General features: G+C 51.8%; 1 protein-coding gene across 1 annotated transcript in view; it reads left to right on the top strand.

The window, feature by feature from the left end:
- IQCG (IQ motif containing G) overlaps positions 1-11,848 on the top strand; it is a 41,691-nt gene extending 29,843 nt beyond the window's left edge. Inside the window, 5 exon segments of the mRNA XM_060242845.1 lie at positions 1,968-2,042; positions 5,584-5,715; positions 8,019-8,120; positions 11,701-11,771; positions 11,773-11,848. Of these exon segments, the coding sequence (XP_060098828.1) occupies positions 1,968-2,042; positions 5,584-5,715; positions 8,019-8,120; positions 11,701-11,771; positions 11,773-11,848 (456 nt within the window).
- Positions 11,849-12,231: the final 383 nt, after the last annotated feature.

A 12,231-nucleotide genomic window follows, 5' to 3' on the forward strand; every position in this document is an offset into this window, starting at 1 on the left:
AGGAGGACTGGCTACATCAGGGGTGTGTGGCCTAAGATGCAAAGGAGCTCCTGCTAGAATTCCACCCCTGACCCTATGAATGAATCAGGGCTTTTTGTAGCAGGAACTCCTTTGCATATTAGGCCACACACCCCTCATGTAGCTCACCTTCCAAGAGCTTAAAAAAAAGGGTAAAGGAAGTCCCCTGTGCAAGCGCCAGTTCTTTCCGACTCTGGGGTGACGTCGCATCATGACGTTTTCATGGCAGAATTTTTACGGGGTGGTTTCCCTTTGCCTTCCCCAGTCATCTACACTTCCCCTCCCCCAGCAATTTGGGTACTCATTTCACTGACCTCGGAAGGATGGAAAGCCGAGTCAACCTGAGCCGGCTACCCGAACCCAGCTTCCGCCGGGATTGAACTCAGGTTGTGAGTGGAGAGCTCAAGCTGCAGTACTGCAGCTTTCACACTCTGCGCCACGGAGCTCCAAGAGCTTACGGGGCTCTTATTCCAGGGCTTACCGTAAGCTCTTGGAGGACTGGCCACATCAGGGATGTGTGGCCTTATATGCAAAGGAGTTCTTGCTACAAAAAAGAGAGCCCTGATTAGATGTAACTTCCCCTCTGACTTCTTTGCCCATATTCTCAGCTGCAAGGCCAGCCCTGTCCAAAGCTGTTGAGCTGAGCAAACCTACAGGGGTGTGTTGGCCGGTGCATGACATGCTGTGTAGAAAGACATAAAGGAAGGCACAGGGGAGGGAAGAACTGCAGGCTAATGGGGGTGGATGTGGACCCACAGTGCAGGAGTGGTGTCCTATGACTAAAACGTGTACCAGCGTGCCACCCTGATTCCTAGAGACACCCTCCAAGGTGAGCCAGAGCACAGACACTGGGCGAAGTTTGGTGTGCTGCGGTTTGGTGTAGTGGTTAAGTGCGTGGACTCTTATCTGGGAGAACCGGGTTTGATTCCCCCACTCCTCCGCTTGTACCTGCTGGAATGGCCTTGGGTCAGCCATAGCTCTGGCAGAGGTTGTCCTTGAAAGGGCAGCTGCTGTGAGAGCCCTCTCAGCCCCACCCACCTCACAGGGTGTCTTTTGTGGGGGGAGAAGATAGAGGAGATTGTGAGCCGCTCTGAGTCTCTGATTCAGGGAGAAGGGCGGGGTATAAATCTGCCCCCACCTCACAGGGTGTCTGTTGTGGGGGGAGAAGATAGAGGAGATTGTGAGCCGCTCTGAGTCTCTGATTCAGGGAGAAGGGCGGGGTATAAATCTGCTCCCACCTCACAGGGTGTCTGTTGTGGGGGGAGATGACATAGGAGATTGTGAGCCGCTCTCTCTGATCCAGGGAGAAGGGCAGGGTATAAACCTGCCCCCACCTCACAGGGTGTCGTTGTGGGGGAAAGATATAGGAGATTGTGAGCCGCTCTGAGTCTCTGATTCAGGGAGAAGGGCGGGGTATAAATCTGCCCCAACCTCACAGGGTGTCTGTTGTGGGGGGAGGAAGATAATGGAGAATGTAAGCTGCTCTGAGTCTCTGATTCAGGGAGAAGGGCGGGGTATAAACCTACCCCCACCTCACAGGGTGTCTGTTGTGGGGGAAAGATATAGGAGATTGTGAGCTGCTCTGAGTCTCTGATTCAGGGAGAAGGGCGGGGTATAAACCTGCCCCCACCTCACAGAGTGTCTGTTGTGGGGGAAAGATATAGGAGATTGTGAGCCACTCTGAGTCTCTGATTCAGGGAGAAGGGCGGGGTATAAATCTGCCCCCACCTCACAGGGTGTCTGTTGTGGGGGGAGGAAGATAATGGAGATTGTAAGCTGCTCTGAGTCTCTGATTCAGAGAAAAGAGCGGGGTATAAATCTGCAATTCTTCTTCTTCTTCAAAGGGTTTCCTGGGGGCATCCAGTGTTCAGGCCGTGTTCTCTGTGTGAGTTCAGCTGTAGCTCCTCTGGTGTGCAAAGAAAGCCTGACTCTCTTTCTCCCCTCTGCAGAAACTGAGGAATCAAACGGACGAAGAGATCAGAGTTCACCAGGACATTGAGAATTTCCTCAAGCATCAGCTAACGGTGGGTGACAGGCGGTTCCCCCTCCCCCTAGCAACCCTTTCAACCTGCATTAAAGAGATGCTTATAGCAGATTCAAGACAAGCAGCACCATACAGACGAAAGATTGTCGAAATATCCGTCAAAGCTCCCACTGTCAGGCACGAGTGAGACTAGAGATCTGAGTCTGTTTATCCCAGTCAGAAGATGGAGGCGAGGGGTGTTGCAAAGAACGCTTGTAATTAATAATGATCCTATGGCAATCTGTGTAGAACAGCCAGGAGATCCTAAGATTGTCTGGCAGTCAGAAGTTCTATCTTTTTAAAAGAGTTACGCACCACCAGGTTGCGAGCTAGGCTTGTTTCTAAGGCGAGAGGCATTTCAGAGTTCACCACTGCCTGTTTCTGCTTTGCAGCCCATGTTTCCTCCAAGCTGCAGAGCCTTGTGAGCAAAACTTTCATTTCATTTATTTATTTATTTTACTGTATTCCTCCCATTCCCCCGCAGGGCTCAGGGTGGAGTATAACATATAATAAAATAACAAAATACAATAAAAACATTTTTATGAACAAACAACACAGCAGCATTCAGAAGTTTTCAATATCATCACAATATTGCCCAGCCGGGCCGTATCACATCATGACAAGATGTTATGCCATAAAGAATGGCAGATATTATTCCATTTTATAGCACATAAGTAGTAAAAATTCTACTTTGTGAGTTACTGGCCTTAAAGTTGTGAGTTACTGGCCTTAAAGTTGTGAGCTACTGGCCTTAAAGTTGTGAGTTACTGACATTAAAGTTGTGAGTTACTGGCCTTAAAGTTGTGAGTTACTGACATTAAAGTTGTGAGCTACTGGCCTTAAAGTTGTGAGTTACTGACATTAAAGTTGTGAGCTACTGGCCTTAAAGTTGTGAGCTACTGGTCTTAAAGTTGTGAGTTACTGGCCTTAAAGTTGTGAGTTACTGACATTAAAGTTGTGAGCTACTGGCCTTAAAGTTGTGAGTTACTGACATTAAAGTTGTGAGTTACTGGCCTTAAAGTTGTGAGCTACTGGTCTTAAAGTTTTCAGGTTTTCACGGCTGGCATCATCATTAGGGTTTGTAGAATCTTTCGGGCTCAAGTGCCATGTTCTACTGGAGAAGGTTTTTCTTCCAAACGTTTTGTTCTCAGCTGCGGAGAACATCCTCAGTGGCGTTGCAGCCGGAGCAGGCGTTCTGACCTTCTTGGCTGCTGTGCATTGAGTGAGGCCAGGGCTGCTGGAGAGCTGCTATTTCTAGGCTGGAGGGGGTGTGGTGAGAGGGCGATTGGTTTGTGAATGTACCCATTGTTTGGTGGGGCTTCCTGGAAGGGTGGTGATAAGGAAACTGGCTGTGGAATGTGACCATTGGCTGCTATTTCTATTAACCCCTGGAGAAGCCCACACCACCCTTTCTCCACTTCTTATGTGATTTTGGGCAGTGGGTGGCTTGCTGGCCTTTTCACTGGGATGGGGGGGCAGCTCAGGAGAGACCCAGGCGAGCGAGGCCTGCTTGGGCTGGCTGGATCTCTAGCCAGCCCAAACAGGCCTCGCTTGCCCAGGGCTCTCCTTTCTTGCACTGGGTTGCTTTTGGCTGGGGGAGGGGGGCGGCATACACTAATGAGCTCTGCCACCTATTTTCCTACAAAACGACCCTCGATTACAATCACGCATTGTACCTCTGTATCCTTTACAAGAATTTTGTGCACCCCCCCCCCCTTCCGACTGGGGGTTATAAGGACTCGGGGACCTCCATTCCTGCTTGCATCTGACAAATGGGGCTTGGGCTCTTAAACACTCATGCCCAGAAGCTCTCGGTGGTCTCTGAGGCGCTCCTGGACCGACCCAGCTACCCTGAGAGATTATGATGCCCACAAGGCCTCCATTACATCCTCCAAGACAGTGGCCCCCTGTCCTGACTCCGGGGGGTATTACCAATGGCTGCCACCACTCTGGGTTAAGGGTTCCCCTTGAGAAGGCCCAGAGTTCCCTCCAGGCCTCTTGTAGCTTAGGCCAAATAATAGGCGTGAGGACCAGGCAGAGGGAACAACAACAAAAAGGTTTATTTTAAGGTCAGGGCAAGATAGCAAAACGAGGTGCATTAAAAGGGGTGAAGGGGAAAATAACCAAATGCCCCAACGCGTCTGAACTTACTGTCCCTAACTGTCTCAGTCAGACCTGGGCCTACTCACCCTTCTTCCCAGGGTGAGGGTCTCTCCCTGGCATAGGGTCGCCAAGTCCAATTCAAGAAATACCTGGGGACTTTGGGGGCGGAGCCAGGAGACATTAGGGGCAGAGCCAGGAGACTTTGGGGGTGGAGCCAGGAGACATTAGAGATGGAGCCAAGATCAAGGCTGTGACAAGCATCATTGAACCCCAAAGGGAGCTCCGGCCATCACATTTAAAGGGACGGCACACCTTTTCAATGCCTTCCTTCCATAGGAAATAATGAAGGATAGGGGCACCTTCTTTTGGGGCTCACAGAATTGGACCCCCTGGTCCAATCTTTTTGAAACTTGGGGGGTATTTTGGGGAGAGGCACTAGATGCTATACTGAAAATTTGGTGCCTCTACCCCCAAAAACAACACCCCAGAGCCCCAGATACCCACGGATCAATTCTCCACAATTTTCTATGGGAATAAATCTCCATAGGGAATAAGAGAGTTCCCAGCAGACATTTCCCTCCCCTCGCCTCGCTTTCTGACGACCCTGAAGCGGGGGGAGGGCCTCCAAACCTAGGGTTGCCAATCCCCAGGTGGGGGCAGGGGATCCCCTGCTTTGGAGGCCCTCCCCCCGCTTCAGGGTCGTCAGAAAGTGGGGGGAGGGAAGGGAAATGTCTGTTGGGCACTCTATTGTTTCCTAGGGAGATTTATTCCCATAGAAAATCATGGAGAATTCATCCACGGGTATCTGGGGCTCTGGGGGGGCTGTTTTTTGGCGTAGAGGCACCAAATTTTCAGTATAGCATCTAGTGCCGCTCCCCAAAATAACCCCCAAGTTTCAAAATGACTGGACCAGGGGATCCAATTCTGTGAGCCCCAAAAGAAGGTGCCCCCATCCTTCATGATTTCCTATGGAAGGAAGGAATTGAAAAGGTGCGCCGTCCCTTTAAATGCGATGGCCAGCACTCCCTTTGGAGTTCAGTGATGCTTGTCACAGCCTTGATCTTGGCTTCACCCCTAATGTCTCCTGGCTCCACCCCAAAGTCTCCTGGCTCCACACCCAAAGTCTCCTGGCTCCACCCCCAAAGCCCCCAGATATTTCTTGAATTGGACTTGGCAACTCTACTGCCGTGCTGCGCCTTCTGCCTGCTGAGGACCCGGGCAAATGGAAGAGGTAGTGCTTCAGGGTGAGGCTGCGCCGCCTCTTTCGTCCGCCTGGGACCCGGGTGGGGGAAAGGGGTAGTGCCTCTGCCTTACTCCGCAGCCTGGTTGCTAACAGGCCACGGCCCGGTACTGGTCCACGGCCTGAGGCTTGGAGACCCCTGCTCCGGGACATCCACAGGACGGACGCTCATCCTCTGGTCTGTGTCTGTGCCCGTCAGATCATAGAAGAGAAGCTGGAATACTGGATGGAGAAGTACGAGAAGGACACGGAGGCCAAGCAGCAAGAACTGAATTCCCTCAAGGCTTCCCGAGCGGCCGACCAGCTGGCCCTGCAGGAACTGGCCAAGCAGGTGAGGAGGAAAGCAGCTGTTTGCAGATGTACCTGCTCAGGTGACCAGGGCTCAGGTGGTGCAGAGGACGCCCTCTCCCCAGTCACTGGCAATCCCAGGGATCTTTCGGGATCCCCCGCTACATTGTATAGGCAGACCCGTCTCAGGAAGGTTTCAGGTAGGGAGCCACACAGGTCTGCGCTTCAAGAGCAAGAGTTGAGTCCAGGATCATCTTAGGAACCCAAGATTGCCAGGGGAAAAGCTTTGAAGAACCAGGTGGGCAGCTGTGCTGATCTGCAGTAGAAGAACTTGATTTCAGTCCAGGGTGTAAGGTCTAAATGAGAGCCAGTTTGGTGTAGTGGTTAAGTGCGCAGACTCTTATCTGGCAGAATCGGGTTTGATTCCCCACTCCTCCACTTGCACCTACTGGAATGGCCTTGGGTCAGCCATAGCTCTCTTATCTGGGAGAACCGGGTTTGATTCCCCACCCCTCCACTTGCAGCTGCTGGAATGGCCTTGGGTCAGCCATAGTTCTTGCGGAGCTGTCCTTGAAAGGGCAGCTGCTGTGAGAGCTCTCTCAACCCTACCCACCTCACAGGGTGTCTGCTGTGGGGGGAAGATAAAAGAGATTGTAAGCCACTCTGAAACTCTGATTCAGAGAGAAGGGCGGGGTATATAAATCTGTGGTATTCTTCTAAATTGGGTGTCAAACACATTTGTTATGAGGGCCAGATCTGACATAAATGAGACCTTGCTGGGCTGGGCCATGTGTGTTCCTATTTAAGATTAGGTAGCAGAGATATAAACTTTATAAAGGACACAGACAAACACAATTAAAGATTTTTAAAAAAATGCTTAAAACATTGTTACTCAAAGGTGCTTTCTTTATATTTCTCCCAATGATCCAGGGAACTGGGCAAAGGAAGCTCTGGCTCTTTCCTTCCTTCCCCAGGGGTCCAGGACAGGGAGGAGCCTCACCCAATAGAAGGAAAAGAGGTTTGGCTCAATAGCTCTGCTGTGCGATTGAGAGAGCCTGGCAAAGCAAGCTCTGCCTCCCCTCACTTCTTCCCCAAGGGAGGAGCCTCAGCCAATGGAAAAAAACAGAGGCTTTGCTCTGTAGCTCCTGTGTGATTGAGCAAGCCTTGCAAAGCAAGCCGTGATGCAGAAGGAAGCAAGAGAGGGAGAAGGAAGCAGGTGACAGCCAGTTGCTCGGGGGCCTGCATGTTTGACACCCCTGGCCTAAATGGAGCTTTGATTCTTGAAAGCCTCTACCCTGAAGAGCGAGAGGTCAAAAGCTGGTACTCCAAACACCTTGTTAGTCTCTAAGGTGCTACTGGATTTGTGGGACATGAATTTTTGGAAGTCTGATACTTTTTCTGCCGCTAAGCATTTTTCTCCCCTGCTCCAATGAAGCGGCTTATGTTTTGTATTGTCTCTTTGCATCCTGGCTCCTTTCGTTGCAACCCTTCTCCCACCTTCTGACTGAGAATGGCTCAGGGATCTCCAATCTGCTCATCTCAGATGAACCTAGCTCTCTCATCACTTGAAAGGACCCGGCAGGAGGTGATGTGAAAGACCTCAGCCTGAAACCCTGGAGAGCTGCTGTCCATTTGAGTAGACAATACTGATTTTCAGAGGGACTGTGGCTCGGAGGTAGAGCATCGGCTTGGCATGCAAAAGGTCCCAAATTCAGTCCCCAGCATCTCCAGTGGAAAGGACCAGGCAGGAGGTGATGGGAAAGACCTCAGCCTGAGACCCTGGAGAGCTAAGGAAGGGGGCTGTGGCTCAGTGGCAGAGCATCTGCTTGGTATGAAGAAGGTCCCAGGTTCAATCCCCGGCATCTCCAGTTAAAAGGACCAGGGAGGAGTGGATGGGAAAGACCTCTGCCTGAGACCCTGGAGAGACGTAGACAGGGGCTGTGGCTCAGTGGCAGAGATTCTGTTTGACGCACAGAAGGTCCCAGGTTCAATCCCCGGCATCTCCAGTGGAAAGGATCAGGCAGTAGGTGATGGGAAAGACCTCACTCTGAGACCCTGGAGAGCTAAAGAGGGAGGCTGTGGCTCAGTGGCAGAGCATCCACTTAGCATGCAGAAGGTCCCAGGTTCAATCTCCAGTGGAAAGGACCAGGCAGGAGGTGATCGGAAAGACCTCAGCCTGAGACCCTGGGGAGCAGCTGCCAGTCTGAGTAGACAAGACTGACCTTGAGGGACTGAAGTTCTGATTCAGTAGAAGGCAGCTTCGTGGGTGTTCAAGCTCCACAGAACATTAAGCCTCGAAGCCCATTTCTCTTTTTTCATCATTAACGGTTTTTTTCTTCTCTGCAGTGCCTTTTGTGTGAACAAGTAATCATAGAAGATCGGAAGGAAAAGGAGCGCGAACGCAAGAAGATCGAGCAGGATGCTCTGGAGATGAAGAGCATTCTGAAGGTAAGATGGGGCCCCTTCCTGTGTTTTCTTCCACTGCCCTTATTTGAGGGTCCAGAGCTTTTGACCTTCAGGGAGCCAGATGTGGAACATGTTCTGTTCCTCTTATGCCCTGTGGATCACACACCCCTCCTGAGTGACAATCCCCAACCTCCACTTGGCTTTTTCGCAGCCACCGGTTTTGGAATGTCGGCTTTGAAAACCACCTACAGTTCCTTTCCTTGCTTATTAAGGACGGTTTCTCAGCCAAGCCCCCCCACCCGTCCGCTCCCTGCTGCTCCAAAAGATGAAGGAATGTTATCCTTGCATAGTACAAGAGATTGGTATGGATTAACGCCACAAAGAGTGGTCCCTCTCAGCTGTGAGAGTGCCCTACCAGCAAAGACCAGAACGGGGGAGGATCAAAAGGGCACAGAATGTGTCTGCTGGGCGACTGGGCTTGTAATTTCATCTTGGCCGCCAGTTACACAAGACCAGGGCTTTTTGGAATAGCAGGGACTCCTTTGCATATGAGGCCACACCCCCCTGATGTAGCCAATCCTCCTGGAGCTTACAGTAGGCCCTGGACTAAGAGCCCTGTAAGCGCTTGGACGATTGGCTACATCAGGGGTGTGTGGCCTAATACATAAAGGAGCTCCTGCTAGAATTCCACCTCTGTCTTTGCATATTAGGCCACACCTCCCTGTTGTAGCCAATCCTCCTGGAGCTTACGGTAGGCCCGGTACTAAGAGCCCTGTAAGCTCTTGGAGGATTGGCTACATCAGGGGTGTGTGGCCTAATACGTAAACGAGCTCCTGCTAGAATTCCACCCCTGTATTTGCATATTAGGCCACACCTCCCTGTTGTAGCCAATCCTCCTGGAGCTTCCAGTAGGCCCTGGACTAAGAGCCCTGTAAGCTCCTGGAGGATTGGCTACATCAGGGGTGTGTGGCCTAATACGTAAAGGAGCTCCTGCTAGAATTCCACCCCTGCCTTTGCATATTAGGCCGCACCCCCCTGATGTAGCCAATCCTCCTGGAGCTTACAGTAGGCCCTGTAAGAACCCTGTAAACTCTTGGGGGATTGGCTACATCAGGGGGGTATGGCCTAATATGCAAAGGAGTTCCTGCTACAAAAAACCCCCGAGGAACTCCCTTTGCATATTAGGCCACACCTCCCTGATGTGCCGAAACCTCCTGGAGCTTACAGTAGGCCTGTACGAAGAGCCCTGTAATCTCTTGGGAGGATTAGCTCCATCAGGGGTGTGTGGCCTAATATCCAAAGGAGCTCCTGCTAGAATTCTACCCCTGACCCTGTGAATGAATAGGGCTTTTTGTATCAGGAACTCCTTTGCTTATTAGGCCGCACCCCCCTGATGTAGCCAGTTCTGGAGCTTACAGTAGGCCCTGCATGAAGAGCCCTGTAAGCTCTTGGAGGACTGACTACATGAGGGGTGTGTGGCCTAATATGCAAAGGAGCTCCTACTACAAAAAGCCCTGATTCATTCATAGGGTCAGGGGTAGAATTCTAGCAGGAGCTCCTTTGCATCTTAGGCCACACCTCCCTGATGTAGTCAGTCCTTCCGGAGCTTACAGTAGGCCCTGCACTAAGAGTCCTCTAAGCTCTTGGAGGATTGGCTACATCAGGGGGGCGTGGCCTGATATGCAAAGGAGTTCCTGCTACAAAAAAAGTGTTGCATAAGACTATAATCCAACAAAATCCTCATATGCATGCAAAAAGAAAGGAAGATAGTCTTTATGAACAGAGCCAGCCCAGTACGGTGGCTGCAATGTCAGACAAGGATCCAGGGAAACTAGATTCGAATTCCCATTCTGTCACGGAAGCTCGCGGGGTGACTCTGGGCTTGTCTGCTTGAAGGGCTGTCCTCTAGAGGATGGTGTGGAATTGTTTTCTGTGGCCCCAGAAGGTCAGACCAGAACCAGCGGGTTGAAATTAAATCAAAAGAGTTTCCAACTCAACATTTGGAAGAACTTCCTGACCGTTAGAGCAGTTCCTCAGCGGAACAGGCTTCCTTGGGAGGTGGTGGGCTCTCCTTCCTTGGAGGTTTTTCAACAGAGGCTAGATGGCCATCTGACAGCAATGAGGATCCTGTGAATTTAGGGGGAGGGGTTTGTGAGTTTCCTGCATTGTGCAGGGGGTCGGACTAGATGACCCCGGGGGTCTCTTCCAACTCTAGGATTCTATGAACTTCATGACCATTAGAGCAGTTCCTCAGTGGAACAGGCTTCCTCGGGAGGTAGTGGGCTCTCTTTCCTTGGAGGTTTTTCAACAGAGGCTAGATGGCCATCTGACAGCAATGAGGATCCTGTGAATTTAGGGGGAGGTACTTGCGGGTTTCCTGCATTGTGCAGGGGGTTGGACTAGATGACCCTGGAGGTCCCTTCCAACTCTGATCCTTCCCAAGGGGCTGGGAGGGGGGAAAGATTCTCAAGCAGGGCTTTTTGAGACCGAGGCCTGGTTCCATCCTAGCCTTTCCAGCTTCCATTTGGACCAGTGCTGCCCGGAGACATCTTGAGGGGGCTTCTCTCCCCCCCCCCTTCCAGTCAGCTGTCGGGCTGGAGCGTGTCCCCGGCAGCCCTCTTCTACAACATGGGCTGGCAGGAACAAAGGGTGTTAGGGGGTAAGAAGACACAACACTGGATGGGAAATTGGATGCCGGGCAGGCTGCTGCACCAAATAGCAGCCTTTTACAAAGCAAGTAGGGTTGCCAATCCCCAGGTGAGGGCAGGGGATCCCCCGCTTCAGGGTCATCAGAAAGCAGGGGGCGGGGGATGTCTGCTGGGCATCCTCATTATTCCCTATGGAGACCGATTCACGTAAGGTATAGGGGAGAATTGATCTGTGGTTACCTGCGGCTCTGCGGGTGGCTGTTTTTTTTTAGGTAGAGGCACCACGTTTGTAGCATAGCATCCAGTGCCTCTCCTCAAAAGACCCTCCAAGTTTCAAAAAGATTGCACCAGGGGGTCCAATTCTGCGAGCCCCCAAAGAAGGCGCCCCGATCCTTCATTATTTCCAATGGAGGGAAGGCATTTGAAAAGAGCGCGGTCCCTTTCAGTGTGATGGCCAGAACTCCCTTTGGAGTTGAGTCGTGCTTGTCACACCCTTGCTCCTGGCTCCACCCCCAGTGTCTCCTGGCTCCACCCCCAAAGTCCCCAGATATTTCTTAAATTGGACTCGGCAAACCCTAGTTGGGATCCAAAATCATGTCAATTTGTGCCATAGTATACCCTATTGCTATGCATGAGTGTGAAAGTTGCACAATGTAGAACGCTGAGAGTTTTCCTGGACCCTCTAGGAATTTGGGAGGAAAAACCTCTATGGTACTGGAGGCCACGGGAGACATGGCAGCCCTTGAAACGTGATGGCCAGAACTCCCTTTGGAGTTCAGTCGTGCTTCTCACACCCTTGCTCCTGGCTCCGCCCCCAACGTCTCCTGGCTCCGCCCCCAAAGTCCCCTGGCTCCACCCCCAAAGTGCCCAGATATTTCTTGAATTGGACCTGGGAGCCCTAAAAAGAAGAGTTCCTGAGAGCCTGTGCTTAGCCGAGCGTGCCACTGCACACCCGTTCCCCTCTCTGTTTCCAGCTGCAGGCCTGGTGGAGAGGGATGATGGTTCGCCGATTCCTCGGCCCTTACAAGGCCCTCAAGAAGCTTGCTGGAGGAAGAGCCGCAGCCCAAAGACAAGGGGAAGAAGGGCAAACCTGGGAAACCGGGAGCAAAGAAGAAAAAGTGAGGATGGCTTCAGCTGCTCCGGGCTTTGGGGTGAGGGAGGGCGGGGGGACCGGGATGATCACTTGTGTTTGCTAAGAAGGTCAGAAATAATAAAGAGTGAGCACTCAGTGAGCGCATGCATTCTGTCATCTCTCTGGTTTTTGACACACTGGTGCCGAGGTTCTTGACCCCAGAGAGCCAGTTTGGTGTAGTGGTGAAATGTGTGGACTCTTATCTGGGAGAATTGGGTTTGATTCCCCACTCCGCCACTTGCACCTGCTGGAATGGCCTTGGGTCAGCCATAGCTCTCACAGAGCTGTCCTTGAAAGGGCAGCTGCTGGGAGAGCTCTCTCTCAGCCCCACCCACCTCACAGGGTGTCTGTCTCCTGAGAGCCAGCTTGGTGT

Source organism: Heteronotia binoei, chromosome 6 (assembly GCF_032191835.1).
Source record: "Heteronotia binoei isolate CCM8104 ecotype False Entrance Well chromosome 6, APGP_CSIRO_Hbin_v1, whole genome shotgun sequence".
NCBI lineage: Eukaryota > Metazoa > Chordata > Lepidosauria > Squamata > Gekkonidae > Heteronotia > Heteronotia binoei.